The sequence below is a fragment of the Cyrtonyx montezumae genome, unplaced genomic scaffold (genome assembly GCF_038088225.1).
Source record: "Cyrtonyx montezumae isolate F1298 unplaced genomic scaffold, pur_monq_1.0 scaffold_3, whole genome shotgun sequence".
NCBI classification, from domain to species: Eukaryota; Metazoa; Chordata; class Aves; order Galliformes; family Odontophoridae; genus Cyrtonyx; species Cyrtonyx montezumae.
The window spans coordinates 146,964,324-146,989,434 of NW_027072034.1; the positions used below are offsets into that span (position 1 = coordinate 146,964,324).

Consider the following 25,111-nt stretch of genomic DNA (forward strand, 5'->3'; position numbering starts at 1 on the left):
GCAGTGGGGTCTCCCTAAATATGACCAAATTTACTAGAATTATTTTTCAAAATAATAAAAGTAAATTCAGTAATAATAGACAGAATGTGTAAATTTGGAAAAGTGTAAAAATGTTTTTATTTATAGGAATTGCATCAAAATATTTATATATTCCACTGAAGTGGTATGAAGCTTCTGTCAAAAACTTACTCTCTCTTCTCATCTCTCTCTAAAAAAAAATAGGAGTTCTTTGAAAAGAAAAAGCTTAAAGCAAAGATGAAGCTTCTGGGAGTATCATCTCCTAAAAGTTCAGCAGTCAGCTTAGATCTCCTCAATCTTTATGTTGTTAACCAGATATCGACTAAAAAAGACAACACTGGTGAGTTTATGGCAACAGTGTTTTGACCTCACTGTTAACAGAATCAGTTATCTTTTACTTCTACTGCTACTATTTCGGTTCTTCTTTTTCCATTGTGTTATAACTTAATGCTTAAATATTTATTTATTAAAAAGAAAAAAAATAGCATATAAATATGTAAATAATGACTGAATAAAACGTCAGGACATATGGAGAAGTCAGACAACCTATTTCAGCTCCATAGCCTTGCACACTTATGATCTTTTCTCATTCTATTTATTAATTTTACCCTTTATCCTCTTTTTCCTTTTGCCATTAAATTGGACCATTTGTATTCTACTTACAGTAATTTTCTTTCTTCTTGTGCAGTTGCCCCACAGTTTTAGAATAGAGCTCTTACATTACTGGTAACAAACAAAAGAAAACAGAATTTGTGAGTGGATCAATGCATTGAGAAACCTGAAACAGTCTTTGGTACTATAATGTAAAATTAGGGAGCTCACCTTCCAAATGCTTTCATCACAGGCAACCTGAAAAAGCCAGTCCACGTTGAAATAACTGAAGATATAAAAGCACCTTTTAGAAGGAACAACCTAGAGCTTCCCAGGTCACCACTAAGGAACCAATTTACAGCGCACTTAGATCACATCAAGAACAGGTACTTGCTTAAAACAGGCAGTAGTTAAGCTATATTATAGTTCTATAAAAGATGTTTTACAATGTGTTTTCATTTGATTTCTAAAAATGCTAAAAGGAGTTACCACTGCAGTACAGATCTACTTCGTGTTTGTTTATAAACATGGATGGAAGTGTGTCATTTTGGTGGCAACAGGATAACTGGGAGAAGGGGTCTAAGTTGATAAAGTAGCACAGGAGCATGGAAAGACTAACCTGAAACTGGCTGATCTCTTGATCTTTTGATCAGTGGATCCCTTCTACCTCTATGCTCATAAGTATCTTGCCTGGAAAAGACTGGGAAATATTTATCTGGGGTATTAAGTATCCATAAATATACATTGCTAAGACACAGAACTTTCACAACCACTTTTGACATTCCAGGGATGCTTTTATCATCAGAATAAAGAAACATACTCTAAACTCAAAACTGCACACAAAACTCAGAGCTTTAAATATGTGAATGTATTACTTCACTCATGTCATGTTGTTCATACACTAAGTTCATCTCACGGAGCAGACTATTCAAACAGCATTTTCCACTTACACTGTTTTGCCATCCAATTTCAGGCATGCTTAAGTGACTGATTTACAGAGTGGCTGCTCAAAATTGCATACAAATCAAGGTTTTTTAAAACATCTGGAAAAATATTGTTAAATTATTTTGAAAGTAGGAAGTTTTTAATCTCATAGATCTTAATTTTCAGAAGCTGTCTTTATTCATTTTACAAGGTTACAAGAGCAAGTACTGGACAGCAGAAGGCAGCATCTCTTAGAAAAAGAAAAGTTCCAGTATAAAGTAAGTTCATTGTTCTCAGTGATGTCAAATTAAGAATATAGAGGAATGACTGTTCTGTTCTTTTAAATGATTTCTCATAATGACCAGATTTCATGAGTATTGAAACATATTTCAAGCTACTTCTTTAACACTACATTGATCTGTTAACTGCTAGTCATGTTTTACACTTAATTTCTGGTATTTCTTACAAATACTATGAAAAGCTCAACTTGTTTTGGGCATTTTCCAAAACATTTGGGAATATCTGTGCTCTAAACTAGTCACAAAGGACAGATTATGGGAAGGAGACTGAGACCAGCAGTAGGTAAAATGAAAACAATGCACCTCATAAATGATGAGATGGAAGAAGCATAGACAGAAGTGAGTCTCTAAGAGAAATTTAAGTACAAGTCTCAGTGGCTACATTTGGGAAGTTTGTACACTTATTGAGGTTACGATGCATTTTCTAGATCAAATTTTGGATTTTTCTTTTTCCTTTCCTTTCCTTTTTTTTTTTTAATGACACATTCCATTGTTAAGTAAAAAAATAATAATAATAAAAAGAAAAAACAAGCAAAAAATTTAGAAGATTTTGAGTTTTGGTTACTCAGACACTCCACTGACTTCTGCTGCTCATATCAGATAGGAGTCTGAGGAAAAAAATGCTCAAAAAAATGCTTACTGTATATTGCTCTGTATGTTCTTGCCAAACCATATTTCGTTAGAGTAAGAAAGATTTGTTTTCTAGAGTTAGAAGTTCCTTCTGAGTGAAGAATTGCTCAGTAGTGGTGAAAAGTTCAACTGACTAATCTGTTTCAGCCAAGATCACCATGAGCTGCCACTATTGTTTTGGGTATCACATTAAGTCAGACTTCCCTTATGACTCTATTTCCTCTGTCGCTTGAAGATACAGAAACTATACTTCAGGTTTAGCATGGCCAGAAATAGTGGTTCAAAATGACAGCTCAGTTTCTCTCAGGACTGTACTTGCATGACCGGGTTTAAATCATTTCTTCCTAACATATGATACTGCAGTACACGCAGAAAACTAATCTAATGTATGAATGAAAAAATAAAGTCTAAGTTCTGCATATTTCTTAAAGCTATTGAGTTGAATTTCAGTTTCATATTCAAGTTTCAATTTCTCCCATTTCTCCTGATATGCTTGAGAGGTCATTGTTGGTCTCAATGCACGCTGGAATTCTCTACGAACTAGAGTAAAATAATTTTAATCTTACTACAAAAGAATCAATTCAACAAATCATTTACCTAAAATTACCTCTAAAGCTAAGAATGTATTTATACCTATCTTCCCACAGAGATAACGTTTGTGTGCATACAAGTTGAAACTTCAGTAAGTACTTAAGTGTTTGCCCAACATAAACTCTTATTACCTTGTTTTTAATGAAAAAATCACATCAGAATACATGAGCATTTTTTCTTGAGGTCTATCTGAAAAGAGATGTAAAAAATGTCAAAAGGTTGGAGCCTTTTCAACTGTGCTTAGATGAAAACAATGTTAGATAAATTAAATCTCTTTGTTATCTCTTATCTAGTTAACACAAGTAACAGAACTAACTTATGCTGAACGGATGGAACATGAAGACAACACAGCAACAACTTTTAGCACCTGTCCACTGTCACCTTCTATTTTTTGGTCTTCTAACTGTACACAGTTTTCAGAAGAAAGTTTCAATGCGAACCTAATGGACAACCCTTGGGAACAGACTTATGAAGATAAGCAAAAGAAACAGGTTTGATTAATATTTTGTCATTTTCTTACATTTAGGGTGAGAATTAGGGTTATGCTGAAGATAATTATTAACAAGCAAAATTTCTTCTAGTCCGGTGGCAATGAATATTCCGTGAATACATATGTATTTATTTTACTAGCATGCAATATACTTAATTTGAGTCTTTGCTCACTGAGCTTTCAGTATTGCTGATGTCTGCAGCAAGACTACAGTGATGAGGAGAGCTTCTCTGTGACAAGAAATATTCAAACGTTATGCCAAAACCAGGAAAGTCCTAGTTTATCAGCCTCATCTCTCTCCCGGACAAGATTATAGAACCAGACCTCCTGGGCACTGTTTAGAGGTCTATGAAGATCAAGAATGTGTTTGAGAACAGCCAGCATAGGTTTAGCATGGCTATGCTATGCTGTGCCTGACAAGCCTGATTGACTTCTATGATGAAGCAGCTTGCCCTATGGATAAAGGACAGCAGTGGGTATTATTTACTGTGACTTTAGGAAGGCCTTTGACAAGGTTTACTGTGGTATCCCAGTAGCTGAAGTGGGGAGATATGAACCTTATGAGTGGTGGACAAATTAGGTATAAAAAAAAATAACTAGTTGTACCATTTTGCTGAAAGTCCATGGGCTAAAGTTTAATTGGCAAATGGTCAAATGGCAGGAACACCCAGGGTTTAGTAACAGGTCTGCTACATCTTCACCTGCAATTTGGACAACAGGACAGAATGCAGCCTCAGCATCAGGACAGATTCATAAATGAAACCAACAACTGTCAGAGTGGTCATTACAGTAGCAGAGCTGCTACTCAAAGGGATTCTGTGTATCTGAAGGCCAGCGTGAACCTCATAACATTCAACACAGAAACGTATGTCTTGCACTTCAAAGAAATAACCTTGTGTATTTGTGCAGGTGGGGATTTCACTGAGTAGGCTTTGCAAGGAAAGACCTGAGAATGCTGGAGGATAACGAGTCATACATGAGTCAGCAGTGCACCCATGTAGCAGTAAAGGCCAGCTAAATGCAGGGCTGCACTAGAAAGAGCTTATCCAACACTCAAAGGAGAGTGATTATTCCCCTCAAAAAAAAAATAAATAAATAAAATAAAAGTGTGAGAACACATTTGAAATACTGTACCTACTTTGTGGCCCCCAGAGTCCAAGAGGGAGATCAACAAACTGGAGGAAGACTAATGGAAGGCAACAAAAATGCAAAGGGGATTGGAACTCCCTATGAACATGGAGGGACTGAGTGAAGAGAGTTTGCATAGCATGGGAAAGAGAAGGCCTTAAGGGGATGAGGGGAACTAACCACTGTCTTCCAGAACCTAAACAGTTAGAGATGGGACAGAGACGCCCAATGTAATGACAAGTAGTAAAAGTCACAAGTTTAAACACTGGAAATTCTGCTCGTGTAGAAAAAGTTGTCACAAAAGCAGCTAAGCACCAAAATAGGTCATTTCAGCCCTGAAGAAACCTAGCCTTGAAGCTGGCCTTGCTTTGTGCAGGTTAGGTTAAGGACCTCTCAGAGCCCTTCCATACAACAGCATTCTACAGTTTTGTAGTCTTCAGTGACACACCAGCTTGCTACAGTCTATCCAGCTTGCTGATATTATGGGGGTGTGGAATATTTAAAAAGGTGTTTTACATAGTAGCAGTGACATGCTAATATAAAAAGGCATTAATTGTACACACTCACTTGGGGGGTAATACCTTAAGTAAAAAATAAAAAAATAAAAAAAAAATACTAAGATAGAAAATGTGCACATTGTTTGCAAACCTGATTTTGAATGTTAAAACACAACAACTGTAGGTTTAGAGTTTTTTAACTTCAACTCTTCTCTCAGCCAGGAACTATTTCTGACCAAGACCCTTGGCTTTCAGATCACTCAAACCAGTGTATTTTCAGGAAGTCTGATACAGAGCCTCAGGAGCTGCTTAAACCATTGCACAGGTAGGTGGAGATTGTACATTAGAGAAACAGAGAATAACCAAAAGAAATACTAAAATCATCTGAAATTTATTTCCATATGATTTTTCACTGATTTTAGTGCTTTTAAATAGAAATTGAAATTAAATAGGAAGTCAGAACAAACAAAGCTATTAAAATATGCTAGAAGGCAGTAAAGCATGATTTGGTTAGGCTTTTGGAACCATGGTCTGTTTTTGTGATGTTGTCGACAGGATGGTAGTTTGCAATCCATCCAGAGGCATGGATTTACCAAGGGGAATGGCCAAGAGAAAGGGAGCTGCTGGGGCTATCTTTAGTTCTGTTCATTGTAACAAGTGATGACCTTGATACCACATCACTTGAGCAACTTCACTTGCATTATTTACATTGAGAATTCCAGGAAAAGAGTATTTACTCTCCTATTTCATATGTGATTTTGCTGTAGCTTTTTAAAAATATATATATCATTATTTTATAATTGATTTAAAAATACTTTTATGACAGAACATAAGAGAACGGACAGAAGCTTTTAATTGATTTCTCTTTGCATGTGTTGATTAAGAGTCTTTAATCACAGAGAGTTTAAGAACAGACAAATCTGTACAGAGTAGTTTGTTTCTAGGGATTCTTACCTTCTATCTAAGGGTATTAAAGGGTTAATTTTCCTTTTTTCTTTTTATCCTGTAAGTCTGCTCAAAGTTGCATGAATCTATACACATGGATGGGTAGAGCCATTAAAGGGTCATCTATTCCTTGGCACTTCCTGATGTGCCAGCAGTTTATTTGCCTGGGGAGCCAAAGCACTGATTAGCTCATTGATCACATGATAAAAGATGAATGTATGAACTTCCACTCAGCCACCTGAACATTCTCTCTTCTCATGGATTTCCAAGTTTCTCCAGTGTGATTAGTCTTTTAAAACTGACACATAGGTTTTACATAAGCAGAGAGCACAACTTCCTCCTTTAATTTCTCTAGGATCTTTTTCCAATTCCAAATGTTTTCTGGTCAAGAAATTACAGAGTTTTTCTTCAGAAAGTTTTTACTTTACTACATTTCCATTTTCAAGTTCCATTGATAGCACTGCTGTTTTAACTTATTCATTTCAAAATAAAAGGCATGCTTTGAGTTCTCTGTGTCTCAGAAAACTCTTAGCTCTGTGCTCAGATCTTCTGAAAGGTCAGTCAAGAGATCAAGCCTAGAAAGAAGCAGGAAAAAAGTTAGATTAAGATCCAAGTAAGCGAATGCGTGATAGCTTTTGTGTTAATGATAAGCATGATGGCATCTTCAAAAGCACTGTTACCAGAAGAGGGGGAGGAGAGTATGGGCAAAACACAATGTCTAACTGGTCAGAAAAATTCTGTGCTTAAAAAGGGTTATTGAACAATACTACAACAAGAAGTCACCTTGCTAAAGAGACCAGGAGTTAAACAATGTACAGATCTCTCTGTGGGTTTCAGTGCACGAGTGAACTGTTTGTTTCCTTTTTACAAATCAAAGAAGCTGTCATCTTTTATTTTTATTTTTATTTATTTATTTATTTATTGAGTTTTAATCCAGAGTGGACTTCTTTGGTCGTTGGAGTGGAGCAGCAGTGACATGCTGTGGTTGGTTTTATAAATCACAGTTCCCTACTTGAGGAGGTGATATGCTGCATGTCTCATATGCTTGGAGACGTCATGAAGGAGCCCTGCTTAAATCAGCCTTACTATAAGTGTAAATAAAATACAGGACACTTTTTCTGTGAAAATAACATGAATTCAGAACAGAAGCAAGTGTGTTGAGCAGTGAAGTCTTCTAAATTTTGTATCTGTTTGATAATGTGTAGAGTCAGCAGTTTGTATTTTGCTTATTTGTGTACAGAGCAAGTTATATGTTTTTTCTCCCCTTCCTCCAAAGGCTGGACTATATGAATTCTGCCAGGAAAAATCCAGTGATAACGGCCAGTAAGGAATCAGAAAACACTCAGGGAGTAAAAGAACCATTGTTTGGTGCTATGGAAGAAACCGCAGACCTCAGAGCTCCCCAGGATGAAGGCGATTCTCCCTTTCTGTCACTGTTTGGAGATGAGAGCCAACCAATCTATAATAAACCCTCCACAAAGCATTTTAATCCTTTTGCTAACCAAAACACTGCTCCCATGTTTCTCATTGATCCCGATGACAGAAACCAAATGACCAACAGAAATTATACACACAATACTGGAGAGGCTCATCCTGCAGTTAATGCAAGAAAAAATGCTGTAGACAGACACCTTAAAGGCATTTTCACAGCTCCAGAACAGGTTTTATATAAAAGCAACAATGCACCATTTGCAAGCTACGAGGAAAACAGCCTTCATAAAACCCACCTTCAGGACTGCCACGAGGGACAGCTCTGCTTAATATCACCTGGAAACACAGAGAAACCTTCAGCATCTGAAACCAGTGGTGAGTGTCAACAAGTTAGGGACATATATTCTGTGTTTCATTCTTCTTTCAGTCACCTCATACTATGTATGCTTTATAAACAGAGGTGTGTTTGCCCTGACCCAAAACATGTTATCAATCTTTGGACTGCAGTGATCAAATGTTAAATCCAATTATTTTCATTTTTAGAAGTTGATAGAAGGAGTTATTTTTAAATTATATTTATGCTGTTGCAATTTTAAATCAAAGTTTAATTTTTTATTTTAGAGGCATATGCTTATTATCATGATCAGCAGATTAATTTAAAGGAGAACATGCAGCACCATTCAAGAAATAAAAGGTGAGTGCAATAAGAATTGTCAATCTATTAATTAGTGATAGCTGTGGAGACCTTTCTGAATTGGAGAAATCTTGTCTAAGAGGATGAGGAGGCAAAAATTCTAAACAATGTTGATGAAGACCCAAGTTATCCCAGTGAAAATAATAGTGAGTAATGTGAATAAACTTATGCTTAAACTTAGAATAAACTTAAGCTATTTGTTGCACTGTTGTACACCTGTTTGTACTAACTAAAGAGAAAGATTATTTGATAGGACAGTTTGAGTCCCTGCAGTTAAGCTGCTGCACTGATTTGACCTCTGAAAGACTCTGTCCCCTTTCATTGCCTACGGAGAAAATGAGTGTATTCCCTGCACCAAACATGGTGTATGTGAGTGCCCCATGTTTTACATTAAGATGGTTTTGTTTTTTCCCACATATCTACAGTCAACTCATACTACATTCTACAAACAAACAAAAAATACCTTGTTGCTAAATCTCAGGTTCAGAAATAAATTCCAATATTTCAGTAGGGGAAAACATTTCACAATTACTGGTGAAAAAAAAAGACAGAAGTAGTAATTTTCATTTAGAGAACAAGTAAAAGCACAGGAGGAATCACTTACCACAGAGCTCTGTTTGCTTCCTGTAGAGATGAGCCTGTGAAGGAATCAGCCTGGAAGCAGAACCAGCTTTTTCAACTGGAAGAGGTAATTATGTAATATTTTTTGCATTACCTACTACCAGAGTGTTTACATCATTTATTTAGAGTAGAAAAGAATTATCCACAGGAGTTAGAAACTGAAGTTACTTTATCTGAATTAACTTCTGTGGAATTCTCTTTTCCTTAATGCTATAAATGAAAAGTCCAGAAAGAACAGTTTCTAGTGAAGTGGTTCAGATGACAATCTTTTCAGGTCCATAATTTACACAGTTTGATTCACATCCAAGCTGATGCCTGAAATGCATTATGTAAGGTACTCTGTACCCCACATCATGATTCTGAGGCAGTGTCCAGAATCTCCACATAGGACACTTCAGTATTGTAACAGTGTTTTCTGCCAGTATGTATATAAAATCTTTTGTATATTATAAAATCTGTTTTGCCCATGGTATTCATGCAGGTACATAGAGTACTGCTCAGGGGTTTTGTATTCCTTAACATGGCTTGCAGTGAACTGCATTTATCATTTATGTAAGAGAGAAACTGAATGTTCCTCGCTTAACCAGAGGTGCTGATCCAGCTCACTATTAATGCTTGTTTTTGAAAGTTTGCAAAAGCACAGCAGAAAGAGTACAACTTTGGAGTGAGTTCAAGCCTCCACAAGATGAAGCAGGGTTAGTATCATTTACGTACAATTAGTCACAAATCAGATTTTGCTCTACTAATGAAAATGAAACTTACTTTTAAATCCAGGGAAAAGTACGTTCATCTTTTTCGGATGTTACATTTTATGAGTGCTCCTATTTTCATTCACTAGCATTACCAGGTAACTAAGTATTCACTTTCCCTTGAAGAGATAAATTCAGATTAACTTATTTCTGGTGAGTATTATCCATATATTTTTCATTTGAGTCCTTAAGTTGCAGAGCCAGCTCTGAAAGTAGAGGTAGCTGCAAAAAACAAAAAAAAACAAACAAACAAAAAACCAAATAAATAATTCACCAGTGAAGTCAGGAGTATGTTCATCTGAACACCACAACTCAAGTTTATGAACACTGGCATCATGTAACAGTGCCAAGTAAATACTAAGCCATCTTCTTTCTATTCCTGCAGACCTCTATTGGAGGAAAAACAAAAACCAGAACCTGGCCATTTCTTTTATATGAATGAATATGATCACAAATTATCTGGCGTTACATTTTACTAGTCTCATCCTCACCAGCCTTTATTCTCTTTCACCAGACTATACCATGCAGACCTACACATGCACAGAGGGAGGGGAGCTGGCAAAGAGATCCCATGTCCTTTTTCCTCCCTTGGTAGCTGTATGGGTCGGCTGTATCTCAGAGCAGATCTCCCAGGTGCCTCCAAGAGAAAAACATGGCTTAAAGCCCATATGATTTGTATGGCAGCCAATACGTGCAGGGATTTTGCTGCATTCTCTCCCTACCTCTGTTCTGCAGAACCTCTCTTGGGCAGCACAGCTCTGTTGCTAGTGCAGACTGACAGCATTGTTGGAGCTTTGGGACACCCATCTCACACATTCTGTCACAATATTCTGTCTTGAGATGAGGAGAATTGGGTATTACCATAACCCAAGTTGGCTTTGCTAACACTTCATTCTTTAAATGCTACCATACACTGCTTCAGAAATAGTGACCATACTCAGTTTTACATGCTGTAATTGGGAGCTGGATGTCTGGGAAACATTTAGTGAGTGACTTTCCCTTCTGCTGGAGCTCATTTTTCAGATGCAGAGTCACCGCTCAGCAGCCCGTCTCCCAGTTACTCTCCAAGACAGACAGAAAGCTGCTTCAGCTCCAGCCCTGACATGGTGAGTACTGCCCCTGAGTGGGTTTGCAATAAATGATTAGGTGTACATTTTCCTAATTTAACAGACCTGTGGTCTGGTCTCTTGATAACAATGAGCCTTGTGGAATTACAGTAACGTGTCATGTTATGGGAAGATGTTAAGCAAGTTTCTGTTCTCTTCCTTGACACGAAGGGAGGAAAAATTGACACTCTATACATTCTCAGCCATTACTGAACACAAAAAGGCCAAAACACAGGAATATAAAACCTACGTGAGAGCAAAAATCCTCCTTACCCACCTTCTTTCCAGCCAGGAGTGCCCCCCTGGAGAAAGAGGGTGCACACAAGGCCAGCAGAAAATTCTGGGCTTTCAATTCATTTCATAATTTAGCTGTGAGCTTATTATCAACTTTGCACATAGTCACTGAACTGTTTTAACAGCTGCATTCACACAATTCTGCTCATACAGTCTGAAGAAGAAGACATAGCCAGAAAGAAGAAATATGTGGACAAGTGGTGCCTCCAAACAGACAACACCAACCTGATCTCAGCCTCTGCCAGCACAGAGCCCCCCAGGGCCTCTCATAATGGAGCTGTGCCTCCCCAGCCCGGCAGCACTGTGACTGTGGAAGGAGACAGCCATCTTCAGCAGAAACACTCCATTTCACACACCGGAGAGGAAAAGAAAGAGCACGCTGCTCCAGGTGAGGGCAGCTCGTTACACCAAGCCCAGAAGAGCATGCAAGTCACGAAGAGCGCAAGGTACGATGTTTGGGTGCAGACCGAGAGCTCTGGCCCACAAGCAGGGAAAGTGGATGCGGCCACGCAGTGTGACCCCGCGCGGGTGTGCAGCTGCGGGCGCTCCCTGCCCTCTGCCCTCAGCCTGGAGGGGCTGTATCCTCCCACCACCGCTGGAGGGCACAAAACCCCCGAGCGTGAGGCGCTGCAGCCCGCAGGCAGCTCCGCGGGGCAGCCGTGCTCCTCTGAAGCCGAGTATCTCGCTCGGGCTGACAGAGCAACGCTAGGCGTTCTGAGCCACATCGATGCGATGGAGACAGAAAAGCAGTGACAGCTGCAACGGCGCGGGAAGAAACGGAAAGAACGCTTCCAACTGTTGTCCTGTTCCCAGTAGGCGTCATTTAACAGGTGTGCTTTGACTTTTCTGACCTGGCTTTTTGTAGTTTGTTCGCTTTTAAATCGTTTCTAACTGTGGATCTCAGTCTGTCAGCTGCCGTCTCTGGCTTTCTGTAGATCTCAGAGTGAAAACACAGCCCTGATTTTACAACAGATTATTAAACACGAACCTTAGGGACTAGGTTTGCTTCCTGCCTGTAGGGTTCTGTGGGGTGCAGGTGACTTTGCTCCTCCCGAAAGTAGTGGAAAGGTTCCATCTCCCTCGAGGCACTTTTGATGCACCTCACTTCAGAGCTGTTGTCAAATTCTCACCCATTTTCAGAGGCAAAGCAGCGTTTGGTGAACGCTGGTACTGAATATAAAAATGAAAGCATGGAAACGAACCAGAGAGCACACAGCAGCACGCCTAAAACAAAATGTAATTATAAAAGAGCCAAGTTGTTCATTTCTAACCAAAACAGCAACAAAAAAGCCCACCAAAAGCAAACAGAGAACTCAGCAGAAACGCTGCAGCATCCAGCAGCAGATCAATGGGTCCATGCTCTGCCTGTTCACACCAACAAATATTTGATGTGTTTCCGCGTTTTGCCTGCGGGTTCAAAACACCAAATGATTTCCTCCTCGCTGCAGTGTTTGTGTGAGGCTGCAAATAATGACAAATAAACGCTGCTGATAATACTCTCTCTGAGTTATGTTCCTCCCCTTTAAAGATTCCCAGCAAAGACGGCTCAGTGTGCTGCTGCCACCATCCACTCACGTCCCCGCACTTCTGCACACACGCGTGTGCAAAGCTGTGTCACGCAGTGCCGGAGCCGTGCCGGTACGAGGTCGGTGTGTTGTGCTTGTTCCCTTGGAGCTGCTGTCAGCAGATTCACTGCCCCTATTTGCACGGGCTCAGCTCCTCGTGGTTCTACATTTCATAACGCACTGCCGTGTGGTTGCAGGGCCGCGTGTCACAAGAGCCCCTTTGCCGCCCTTTGTCCTCATCACCAAACCCGTGGCTCTATTTTCTGCAGCATGTACAACTGGAGGAGGTTTATCAGCTGCTCACCACTGGCAGGGTTACGGCTGTGCTGTTTAAAAACGGCGCCTCTCAGGAGTGCCAGCGGGCTTCCCTTCACTTGGAACAAAATCATGTTGTCCATGCAGCACTAGCTGAGATACAACTGCTCTGACTGGAAGTGGGTCCAAGTGCTCCTTGAAATCCGGCAGCTCGGGGCGTGAAGAACCTTTCCCTGACCCCTTTCCCTATTCCCCCTCCCCTGACACAGCTCCGTGCCGCTCCCTCGGGCCCTGTCGCTGTCACACAGAGCAGAGCTCAGCGCTGCCCCTCCGCTCCCTGGGAGAGCTGCAGCCGCCATCAGGACTCAGCTCAGCTCCTCTGCTCTGGGCTCAGCAAGCACAGGGACCTCAGCCCTTCTCAAGCACCTTGCCCTTCAGACCCTTGCCCATCGCTGCAGCCGTGCCGTGGATGCCCTCACACAGGCACACTCCCTCCACACACCCGGTGGCAGCGCTGGGATCCAGTGCCTGAATTGCACCATTTCCCAGTGAGGGCAGAAATGATGCAGCTCAGAGGTGGGCACACAGCCTGGCTGCCTGCAAGAACTGCTCACATCTCTCCATAAGATAATTCACCACTTGGAGTATGTCAATCAAAGTGAGATGAGAGCCTTCCAAATCCAGTTACCTTACAATTTTACCTGCGATTGCAACCCAACTGCAGGAACAAAGCAGTCTGTGCAGAGGTCTGTGGGCTGGCGGCAGTGTAAATGGGGCAGCATGGTCCTTTCAGCCACTGGAGAAGTATTTTGAAGGATTTATGTGACTATCACTGCATTAGGAACGAACGAGGCCTCCTCCTCACTGCAGCGTCCCTCCCCTTGTGCTCAGAGCCCTACTTTCCCACTCTGACTTTTAGTGACTTTGGGGCAGAGCTGAGCGTGGTCTAACAGGAGTCTGCTGGCCACCTCATAGGTTCGTAGGTTTATAGGTTCATAAGGTTGTGAAGGACCTACAAGATCATCTAGTCCAACCATCCTCCTATCACTATCCCTACCCAACTACTAAATCAAATCCCTTAGCACCTCATCTAAACGCTTCTTGAAGCTCCAATCCTGACTGCATCAACAGACACCTCAGCAGCTGCCGCTATTTATCCTCTGGTATTTGTTACTGCAGTAACAAACTCTGGGTGCAAACAGCACCAGGATTCTCATTGCCCTCCTCGGGCAGCTTGGAGTTGGGCGTTATTGTGCCAGCAGCCTCCGTGAGCTGCATACAAATCATTCCATTTTTGTGAAGGATTATCATTGTGTGGAATGAGGAGCTTAACTCCATACAAGTGATTATTGCTCAGGTGGGAGCTGTTTGTGAATTGCCTTTTTAAGGGTTTTAGCAGAGAGCTGATTAAGGAAGGATGCGGTTTCCTGGAAGAAGTATTGGCTCTCTGCATCCAAATCCTCATCTATCCCCAGCAAATCCAATGACATTTATGCTGCCGTCCCTCTTATTGATGGCTTCTGACTGGTTGCAGGTGACTGTCCCACCTACCCACACCACAGCTGCCCCTCTGAGGCAGTGGTACTGAGGTCCAGTGAGGAGAAACATGTTTTGGCTTCATGAGCCAAACACCAACCTCCCTCCCACCTACTGTCCCACACTGCTGCCAGTTCCCACCCTACACCTGGACAGGACGGGGCAGCCAGAGTACAGCAGCCCATAGGGAGCTCAGTGCTGGTGCAGAAGACTTCAGTGAAGGGAAGGCGGGAGGCTGCAAGAGAGCCACTGTATGAGGACAAAGCATTTCCAGGCCAGCTGTGTTGTGCAAGCTTGCAGTGAGAGGGCTGTGATTAATGGCAGCAGTGCCCCACTCAGAGCTCAGGGGTTGGCTCGGCTGCAGGACCCAGAGCTGAGGCTGACATGGCGATACATTGCTCTGCAGAAATGTACCGCGTTCCCTGGAGTGGAGTAATTCTCCCGAAGCAGGAGCTCTGCGGGGAGATTTGGCCTCCGAAGAAGCAACACTCCCTCCAAATGGGCACATCTTTGGAGCTCCTGAGCTGGAAACAGGGGCTCATTGGCAGCAGTCATCACACTGCTGAAAAGATGAAATGGAGCACCAATTTAGGGAAACGGGATTACTGCACAGAGCGGGCACCGCTGGCAACAGACACAGCACCGTCAGCTCTGGCACTGCTCCTCTACCAGCCAACCCCGCCGGGCCCTGGAGTGCCATGAGGAGCCAACCTGCATGGGAGCCGTGCTGGCAGCACCCAGCACAAGCCCTCACCAGGTGTGAGAGAACCTTTGTGGGATGGCTCTGGTGCAGATGCAGCAGCACCCAGCTGTGGTGTCCGGGCTCACAGCAGCTCACAAAGGTGTGGGAGAAAGTGCTGCTGCCCGCAGCTCAGTCCTGGCTCCTTTCAGTGGCAACATATCTATTGGTAATTGTTTTGTGATAGGAGCTGCAGAGGAGAGAATGGGAGAAAGCCAGAAAATGGAGTGTTTGACAGCAGGGCCACCAGCTTTTCATTACTCCAAAAGCCGCTGTGTGGTTTTGGTGACAAGTGATCTGAACAGCAGCCATTCATCACCTTTACAAGCACTACCAGCCAGAAACCTAAACATATCAGCTGTCAGTGCAAACCACGAGCTCCCTCTGCTCGTCCTGCAGACACAGCACTGCTGGGAGCTGCCAGACCCTGGGCCAAAGGGCCACAGCTTGGCTAGAGCGAGACTGAACCTCACAAGGGGATCCACAGTGTGAGACGGAGGAGGGAGGAGCAGGACCACTCCCACTTGGGCTGGGGTGACCCCAAACACTGAGCTTTGCTCAGGAGGCAGAGGGCTTTGAAGCTGGGCAATGCCATTTTCCCACTGTAAAAGGTGACCTGAGTACCGAAACAAATAACACCTAGAGGGAGATTCTGTAATTAAGTATCACCTTTTATTTTGTTCATTTACACTTCTGGCACCGACAATTCTTTGAAGATATTTACTTTTATGTAAAGACCAAAGTTCATTAAAGCAATCAGAACGGAAGTCAATTAAATAATTATACATCACTGAAGTTTCAGAAAATGTACACCACTTTCATACGTTATAGGCTTGACTGGTTGCAAAAGGAAATGGCACATGTTTGACATTGTTAAGATAACAGAAGAACTTGGACAGCCTGACTATGAGTTCTGCCTAAACCCGTTTTGTACCAAATACCGCACCACGCGTCCCGATGGCACCATACGCATGTTGTTATTGAACACTAACGCAGTTATTTCTACCAATTTGGTCTCCAATGATGTCTCAAATACCCGAAAGAGAATTTGTGGTGGAAAGATCCGGGCGGTGCGTTTGTGGGGTTGTGAGACTCCAGATGAAAGGCGGACACGCGACTTGCGCCGATTCCCACTGTGCCCTGGACCAGCAGGACACTGGAGCACACGAAGAACGACGAGAACAATCATCTGATGGCTTCCACGGGCACTGCTCGGATGGCAGCAGTGCTCAGACAGCAGGCATGGGGCATGAGCTGGGGCCGGCAGCCCAGCACCACCAAACCCTTAGGCTTCCCCCCAGCACCCAGCCCACAAGGGAAAGGTTCTCCCGTGGAAGTCACGACGACGGTCATACATTCAGTCCTCTCCGAAGTCTGTGTAATGTTTAAGGCAGCGAGAGAAATTTGCCTTTATTTCAACGCCTCCTAAACGGATGTTTCCTTTAGAAATACAGGGACCTTAGTGATAATCAATCAGCGCTCCCCTTACCCGTACAAATGCAAAGAAACGTCAAACCGAGTTTTGAAAGACCAGGGTGCAACTGAAGCACGGTGCAAGCTCTGTAATAGCACACACCGGGTCATCCAGCTGTAACACAGCGTGTAGGAGAAACGTGAAGAAGTGGGGCTTGAGGTGAACGCTAGGCTCCCGAGGCTGGGTTCTGGTGCAGCTTCCCGTTGCTGTGGTGAAGCTGACAGAGCCTCCACGAGAGGCACGGAGAGCTAAAAACCACGCCGCTGGCACACACGGACAGGTCGGCCTGCCTAAACGGGATCTCACATACACGACTCTGGAACACCGTTAACAGCCATTTACAAAACACCACAGTGATGGTTATCGGCACATAAAAAACTCTATATGAAAACATACACAAAATAGATAAGAACTGCCATATATTTTTTCTTTTTTCAGACTTTTAAAATCTATAATATAGTTGCCTTTGAGGAGTTTTTACCCCCGGTATCACAAACAACACTATTTCTGTAACAATGTTCACCTAGTTTTTACGGTGCTGACATTTGTAACACTGCCACAACCTGGACCACTTTGTGGATTACGCTTACTGTACTGTACACGAGGCGATGAAGATCGATAGAAAACCACCAAGAGTTTTGCACAAAAATGTGACTCGTTAAAATCCAGACAACAATTGTGTCACTTGATAGGCAGCAGCTACATGTAAGCTGTAAATATTACCTGCAATAAAAACACATTTTGCCATAAAGCACATACTGTGGCGTTATCTGCTTCTGGCCTGGTACACAAAGCTCTGTTTTCTTCCCAATGAGGAACGGGGTTTGGTTAGCTTGACTCTCTCAAAAGAAGTGCACAGATATCTGGCTCATTAAAGTGCATTGCAGGACTTGCTACTTTGACTTAGCTCCTACTCTGTACAACGAAGGCTCTGCCCCTTCCTTGCTGAGTTTGGCCTGCGGAGCCTCTTAGGCAAGCACAAGGAGAGCTTCAGGATGGAGGTTGGAGCAGCATTACAGTGGCAGGGTGGGTGTAAGGCTGAGAAGCACAGGGCCTGCTCTGCCCAACCCACAGTGCTTGGAGGAGTGCCCAAAGGAAAGGCCGTCACTCAGGGCCAGGAGCCCTGCAGCAGCCCTCAGTCAGAACTCCCTCCCAGCGCTGAGCTGAGGACAACAACGTGAAAGAGCCTCCACAGAGGAAGAAAGCGTTGGCTCTGCTGTCTCTACGGCCAAGCCCTCACTGCCACGAAGGAGTGGAAACAGAGCCCTTGCCCTCAGCCTGCCCGTCCCAGGTAACAAACCCCTACAAGGTGAATTAGGGTGAATTAAAATATAAAAGATTAAAAACTCATCAGGAATTGTTCCTTTTAGTTTTGCTCGCAGGCTCAAACCTGTGAAGAACCTGAGCTGCTGAACTGTTGTGTGTGATCAGCGTGCGATGCACACACAGCTCTACCAGCAGCGCTCCTCCCGCACACAGCACCTGAGCAAAGGGTGCAGCCCCTCCGAAGGCACTGGCACCCACCTTCTGCCATAAGAAACGACCCAGCCAACTGCATTTGTGCTCTTCTGTCTCAAACGTCGCTAGGACTGCCCTTAGCAAAATCTCTTAAAACTTAAAATGTACACAAATATAAAAATCTTTGCAAAATAGAAACGTTTAATTACCTCCATACGTTACAAACGTTCACAGATTCTAAAAATAAAACCCTAATAGTGTAAGATTAATTTCAAGTATTTGATCACACTTTTAAGATACATAATTCTTGGCAGTAGGTCCGGTATTTATAAGGTGTGGAATGTTTCCTTTGTGTAAAGCAACCCGAAGAGGAAGACTAAATCCCAACTGTGTGGGTAGGAAAGGGGGTTGACAGCAAAGAAGCCAACATATTTTGCCTCCTCATAAGCAGTAGTGTTAATAAACAACATGCTTGTGATTCAATCATTTTGCCTTGAGAAAAAGAGCCCAGGATGCAAAATTTCAGAGAAGTGTTCTGAGAGAGACTGAACTTACAGTGTGAGAAATAACCTAGAGCTGCACACAACTGAATGCCACTCCTGAGAACATCTGTGAGACAGCACTGGCAAAGAAAGATCATCTGCTGCTAAAAAGCCCCAGCACTGCCTGCGAGAATAAAAAGAGGCTGACCTTGTGACAGCAGTTTTCACAGGGACTTCACTTTGGTTGTGCCACCAAAATGCTGCACTTTCCTCTACCTGGGGACACGGAGGGAAGTGCTGGAACTGGGAGAGCAGACCGCTTCCATCGGGGGACCTTGGGCTCATGCTTCCGGGGGATCAGAGCCGTAAGTCCTTGTCGTGAGAAGCCAGGAAATACCTGCCTCAGTCTGTCTGTGTAGGATCCCAACGCGCACAGGTTGGGCGTTAAGCACCTATCTACCTGCTGCTCTGGATAACAAACCTACTCTGAAGAAGGGTCTTCCAACAGATACTTGTTGGTTTCAGAAAGAAACCAATTCACCCTGAACTTCATTCTTGCCTGTGGCAAGTGTCCCTTTCTCTCATTTCAGGTATTGTGCCTTTGGCGAAGCTTTGAGGTGGCAGCAGCCCGATGGAGATGCTCTGAAACCGGGGTGTTTGGATAAAGGTCTGGAGAGCTGGTCATTTCCAGCTGCTGGTGCTTACAAACCTGGAAATATTGTGCGCTTACAGGAGGGTGGGAAGCCTGGGATGCAGCCCCTCCACTGCCCCCCACAGGTTCAAGGTCAGTCTGCTCTTTGCAATAACTCACTGTTCCCTCTGTCTGCTCACTTTTCCCTTTTATTCCCAGTCAAGATACAGAAGGATGCTCTAAAATATTTTCTTTCTAAAAATATTCCTTTGATTTATGAAGTAAAAAAGAAAATAACCCAAAATACATCCAATCGCTGAATTTCCATAATTAGAGAGTTACATCTCCTGTGTAAGATCAGACAGCATAGCGTCATACTTCATGGCTACAACGAAAACTCCACGTATTATCCAATAAAACTAACTTAGTAACAAATGTCCAGTATCATTTTGACAGTTCTCTTACACTCAAAATATTTTTCAATCCGAAAAGAGCCCACAGAGTGCATCTATAAAAGGTAGTGAAGCCAACAACTTCTTTAATCCTTACACAATGAAGAAGAAATGTATTGGTACCGAGCAGATGGGGAGCAGCCCACAGGCAGAGGAGGTTTTCCACATTCATGAAGCCAAGGTTTCAGAGATAAGAATTTGAATTTTTTATGCCTTCAAACTCATAGCTCTGAAGAATTAAAGCCGTGGAAGGAAACAGGGCAAGGAAAAAAAAAAAGAACATTACGCTTTTATGTAGCTGCATAAAATTCAATTTGCCAAGGCAGGCAATCACGGCAGGTGAATAAAATGCCATTAATATTTTCATTACCATGCTCAAGGCAGCCAACTTGATTTTTGCGCCTGACAGTTTCTTGACAACTCTGCAATGCTTCAGTAAGGCAATTAATGTGAGATGTAGGCTTCTGCCCATCTCTAATATTCTTCTTCCAATCCGGAAAGCCACTGGTTGACTAAGGGCATTTGAAGGAAAAACTGGCTGGGATTCACCCACTCTGCAATAGCAAGATAAACTGAAGGCAGTTTGATCATTCACTAGCAAAAGGCTCAGGAGGAATGACCACTGTGCATTTAGCAGCAGAAAACCTCTCCCCTCCTTTTATTTCTTCCAGCTCATGATATTCTGTGTTCAAAACTAGGCACGAACCCAAATGTACACACGCAGAAAAGGAGAACAAAAATCCTTCATTTCCAACCGACTGCAGCCTCTCTGTTGTCTGTCTGCAGCAACGTACACCACCAGCTCCTCCGTACGTGCGGCCGCGTCCTGGGTTCCTGCTCTCAGAATGTTGTTTTGGCAGTGGATCTCACAAACACAAACTGCTGTTTGCAGCGTGCCCTTAAAGAGCAGCAGCCACGACACAACCTGGGCCACCAGCCTCGTGTCACTCTGATGAGACACCAGCCAGGTGTCCGTGGCTCTCTACAGTTATCTTGAATGAATACAAATGAAATTCCATCGGGACAAATTTGGATGGCGTCCCCTCTGATAGACACAGGAGACATTTGTAGCTTTCACAATCAGTTCATCATTTAAATGGCTACCACTGCAGCAGCATCCTTTGCTGTGTGACATACAAGAGCTGTCTGATGGGCTGCTGTGAGATGGGGATCTGGCCGTGGTCAGCTGCTTTCTGACTAGCTATGACATTACTTCACCTTTTGTCAGTACTGAAGAGGAGGACAACCACTGACCACCTAGGACAGCCTTCTACATTCATCTGGCACAGTACACCATGCAGAATACCTCGGATTGCAAACATCTGGTTAATGCGTGTAATTGTGGAATTCAATCTCGTTTGAAAGCCGTTGCTTTTAGTTATCAAGAAAACATGAGCATATTGAATTTCCTCCCAGAAGGAGCCGTTTTGAACATAAAGGCATTTTTAACTAGATAGTAGAAAGGAGAACCAGACCAGAAGCAGGGCAGTGAGGTCATCAGAGAGCTGCTTTTCCCCCAGAAGGCTTTTACATGATTAAATACATCAGCAGCTGAAAATTATTCCACATCAGAAGCATCATTGTCAGAAAGATGGTAATTACTTCCCTTCACCCGAATATATTCAATATACCTCCCTTCATCAGAATCTGACATACCACACGTACATAGCCTGCTTTCAAACAAAGACTCAATTTCCTCTAGTTTTTTCCCTTTAGTCTCGGGAAGGCAGCCATAGATGAAAAGGAGTCCCAGGCCAGCAAACCCTGCGTACAGAAAGAAGGCTCCTGCAAGACAAAAGAATGCACACAGTCAGTGACAGAGCATCCCACCCCTCTGGGAGAGGCAGAAGCAGAGGCTTTGGATATCAAAGGGGTGCACAAAGGGATGCAAGGGCTGGAGCTGCCTCTATCACACCACCAGCTGCTTGGCTACAGCACAGGAGAGCAATGCCTTACTACGTCGCTGCAGTCAATTACCAACAATCTTAGTTTGAGATACTACTCATCCTTTTTTTGGCAAGTCATTCTGCTGTTAAAATAAGCAGCAGGGCCAGTAAGAAAAAAGTTGATAGGAAAGGTGAGAACTTTCTTAGTTATTCTTAACAGCATGGCCATCACTAGGACAGCTTCCCAAAAATGAGAAACTTCAGCAAAAGAGAAACAGTCAGGATTAAAATAATGCTTGAGACTCTTACATCTACGTATCACTTATCATTCCTCTGCAAAGACAATTGGTGGTGAGCAACATCTCACTGCCCTAATTAGGAGGGGCAAAGAAGGCACCAAGAGCCCAACATTCACCTGCCATTTGTTTCTAGGCCGATGCCTGAAAAGAACAGCAGCAGCAGCTGAAGGCGCTGCAGCAGTGCTGGGGTGAAGCAGCACCTTAATGCACTGCAAGCAACTTGCAGGTGAGGGGCTGAGCAGCGACCTGAGCAGCAATCCGAGGGCTCCAGTCGACAGCTGGGAGCAGATGGGCAGCATCTTTGGCATTTTGGCAATGGCAACTCACAATGGTCTTGGATGCCATTGCAAGATGAAAAACTGCAGACGCTGTCTTTCTAAGTGGAATATTTCACCAAGCCCAAAGGTAATTTTTTCAGCTTCCTAGATTCTCTTTCAAGGGTAGAAAGAAGAGTTCCTTATGAAAGCAGGACCAAACTGCAGGCAGGTCATACCACGTCCCTGGCCCTAATGGAGCACAGTTAGCTGAGAACTCTGCATCTACAGAAGCAGTTTCACAGCCAAACACACCGAGACCTAGAATCTAAACAGCAGGACACATTCTGTGGACACATACTGCTCCTTACCGTAGTAAGTCAGATATTCAGCCGTGTGCAGAAAGGTCAGTGATACCAGCACGTTGAAAACCCAGTTGACCCCAGAGGAACATGCATTTCCTGTACTTCTAGCCCACAGAGGGTAGATTTCAGAATTGACGGTCCAGGGCATGGGACCCATCCCTAAGAATTAAAAACAGACCAGTCTCAGTTTAGTGGCTGAACTGAAGAGCAAGTGTAGCCTCGCCACACATCATCTCACCTTGACAGTTTCTTAAACTTCGATGTGAAAACAAACATCAGCTTACCAGGTGCAAAGAAAACCAAGTATAAAATAAGGCCCAGAAGTGCTGTCCAGGAGTATGGGGTGGGGCAGAAATTATACGCCCAAAACAAATCTTCCTTTTTGAATATGGTTTCATTTGAACACCTGAAAAAAATAACAATAAAATCTAGTATGAAAGAATTTTCAGGGAAACGGGTGACATCTGAACATAACCATGGCACGTGGCTCCTTAGGGAAAGTGGACAAATGTGAAGTGAAGAGAGAAAAGCCCCGCTCCGTTTTATCGAGATCCTCTGAGCCAAATCCTACATTTGGAAACGTGCTTTGTCCTGAGCCTTACAGATAACATTGTGTGTAGCCTCAGGAAGAGCACCCAACAGCACATTCCTGAATGTAAGTGCTTGGCTTGTATCTACTCCTTCAGATAACTGTCTTTAGCAGGCCAGCAGTCACAGCAAAGCCAACGACAACACTAACACAGACATCACACGGTGCCACAAGAGGTGTGGCAGCAGGAACTTGGGCTGAAAATGAAAGGATTCAGGTCAAAGTGAAGTTAGTCCTTAAGTCACTGATAAGCTGTATGCAGCATACTTTGGGTGTAATGGGTAAAGGATTGTGCCACAGCCACGGGAAGATGTAAGGAAAAGAGAAACAGACTTTCTTTGCAGTGAAGTAATTAGGAGTGTCATTACATTTCAAACTGGAAAGTAAAAAGCAGAATCAGATCAGAGGTAACAGAGCCTGAGCTGACAAGAGAAAAATTGATTTTATTCCCAGGACTATGTGGAAATGGCATACTTCTAGGAATAGGCATAAAATCATGTGTTTGAGAGCCAACAATATAATGTATTTTAAGTTCTGACAACTTCAGCTTTTTGTTACATATCTTGTTTTTGGCAATTAGCATGTTTAAAGGAAAAACAAGCCATTGCAGTAACTAGAGGAAGTTTTCAGCTGCAATCACTGCAATTTCTACAGCTGAAAAAATGTGTACTTCTGGGAGAGCAGACTTAGGCAGAGAACACCCTTTCATATGCAAACCATGCCATTTACTTGAGAGAAGTCACAGAGCACTGAACATCTGTCTGGACTACAATTTCCAGATTAACTGAGCACTCATGTGAAGGATAGGGCCCTGCAGTCAGTATGAAAACTAAACGAACCCTGCATTGGGTGATAAATCACAGCTGGGCAACAAATTGCAAGACAGAGGAGCAAAGACCACCACTGCAGCTGGCTTCCAAAGGCAACTTTCAAGCACACATTTCTTCTTTGTTTTCCATTAAGAAACAACCAGCCAGCTCCAGAATGAAGAGGAATGCTGGTGAGCACCACTGTGCACAAGGAGTGATTCCGGGGTAGGAACAGTCCTGATGTTGGCAAGAATGTAACAACAAAACAACTTTTAAAGCATCACCATGAAGTCCCAAACCCAGATCAGGGATAGACAGACATCCAGAATTCAAACACGCTTAAAATCCAAGAAATCTTGGAAAAATGTGTGTCTGAAACCACAGCTAAACCCTTTCAGAGGCAGTGCCAGCTCGCACCTACCTCACATAGCACACACGGATTTGGTTTTGGGTGATTAATAATACATGGAGAACAGAGTTCAGCTGAGCAGCCCTCTGACAGACGTGTCCCTCAAGTCTGAGGTGCTGGCAGCTCCCATATCTGAGGTGCTGGCAGCTCCCATATCTGCTATTTTTGCCTTCTCTCAGAGCAAAGTCCTACAGCCAGCATTACCATTTTTTCATCTTGCTTCTCAGTACTGCCCAGGTTCCTTCTTATGGCACTTTGCTCTTTCATGGCTCAGCTCTGTCTCTTTTCCATCATGACAGCCAGGCAGGGATCACTCCCCATCAGCATCCACTCTGACATTCCCACACTGCTCTGCAGCTCTCTCACCACATATGGGTCACCTCAGCACCTGTCAAGTACAGAAGGCCAAACTGTGCAGGAGAACTATTCTTGTGTTTGAACCAGCAATTCCTTACATGTTAGCAAGATGGATTACTTAATACCTGGAGCTACTGATATCTTCACTAGCTAGAAAGCACAGAGAAGGTGCCACGTAAACTGCCTACAATTGAAATTATGCAGTCATGTACCACTGCAAAGAAGGTGTAAATAACAATGTGCTGGGTCACCATCACCTTAAGTATAAATGGTGAAGGCTGACCACATTCTTTCCTCTGAAATTACTGCCAGAGTGAAAGCACGACAATATTGCTTTGAAAATGTTTACCACTCATTTCTTTCATTATGTGTTTTCCCCGGACAATTTAGGAAGTACATCTGCTATAATCAGTGGAAACCAAACTTTCTGACAATTGACGTGAACAATTCTACTGATTGGAAATAGATCAGAACAGCAGCAGATTTCTACGTTATGTGCACTAAGTATTTGGTTTCAAAGAGTCCATTCTTTATCAGATTTAG

General features: G+C 43.0%; 2 protein-coding genes across 2 annotated transcripts in view; one reads left to right on the forward strand and one right to left on the reverse strand.

Annotated features, from left to right (window-relative positions):
• The first annotated feature begins 255 nt into the window (after nt 1-255).
• Nucleotides 256-11,761, forward strand: REDIC1 (regulator of DNA class I crossover intermediates 1). The gene is made up of 11 exons (XM_065740929.1): nt 256-358; nt 863-995; nt 1,745-1,811; nt 3,347-3,544; nt 5,387-5,493; nt 7,390-7,919; nt 8,166-8,238; nt 8,869-8,926; nt 9,488-9,554; nt 10,638-10,714; nt 11,162-11,761. The coding sequence occupies exons 1-11, from the start codon at nt 256-258 to the stop codon at nt 11,759-11,761; spliced, it is 2,013 nt and encodes a 670-aa protein (XP_065597001.1).
• Nucleotides 11,762-17,873: 6,112 nt separating this feature from the next.
• Nucleotides 17,874-25,111, reverse strand: part of SLC2A13 (solute carrier family 2 member 13) — a 138,567-nt gene continuing 131,329 nt past the window's right edge. The window contains exons 8-10 of the mRNA XM_065743586.1: nt 22,689-22,810; nt 22,411-22,563; nt 17,874-21,385 (exon numbers count right to left, since the gene is read on the reverse strand). Coding sequence (XP_065599658.1) covers nt 21,159-21,385; nt 22,411-22,563; nt 22,689-22,810 — 502 coding nt within the window. The 3' untranslated portion in view covers nt 17,874-21,158. The remainder of the gene's footprint in view (nt 21,386-22,410; nt 22,564-22,688; nt 22,811-25,111) is intronic.

Bases quoted from the DNA above. Each gene is read 5' to 3' on its own strand.
- REDIC1 (XM_065740929.1), top strand. From the start codon at position 256: ATGAAGCTTCTGGGAGTATCATCTCCTAAAAGTTCAGCAGTCAGCTTA. The intron at 1,812-3,346 runs GTAAGTTCATTG...TCTCTTATCTAG, and splicing joins AAGAAAAGTTCCAGTATAAA to TTAACACAAGTAACAGAACT. The intron at 3,545-5,386 runs GTTTGATTAATA...CTCTTCTCTCAG, and splicing joins AAGATAAGCAAAAGAAACAG to CCAGGAACTATTTCTGACCA.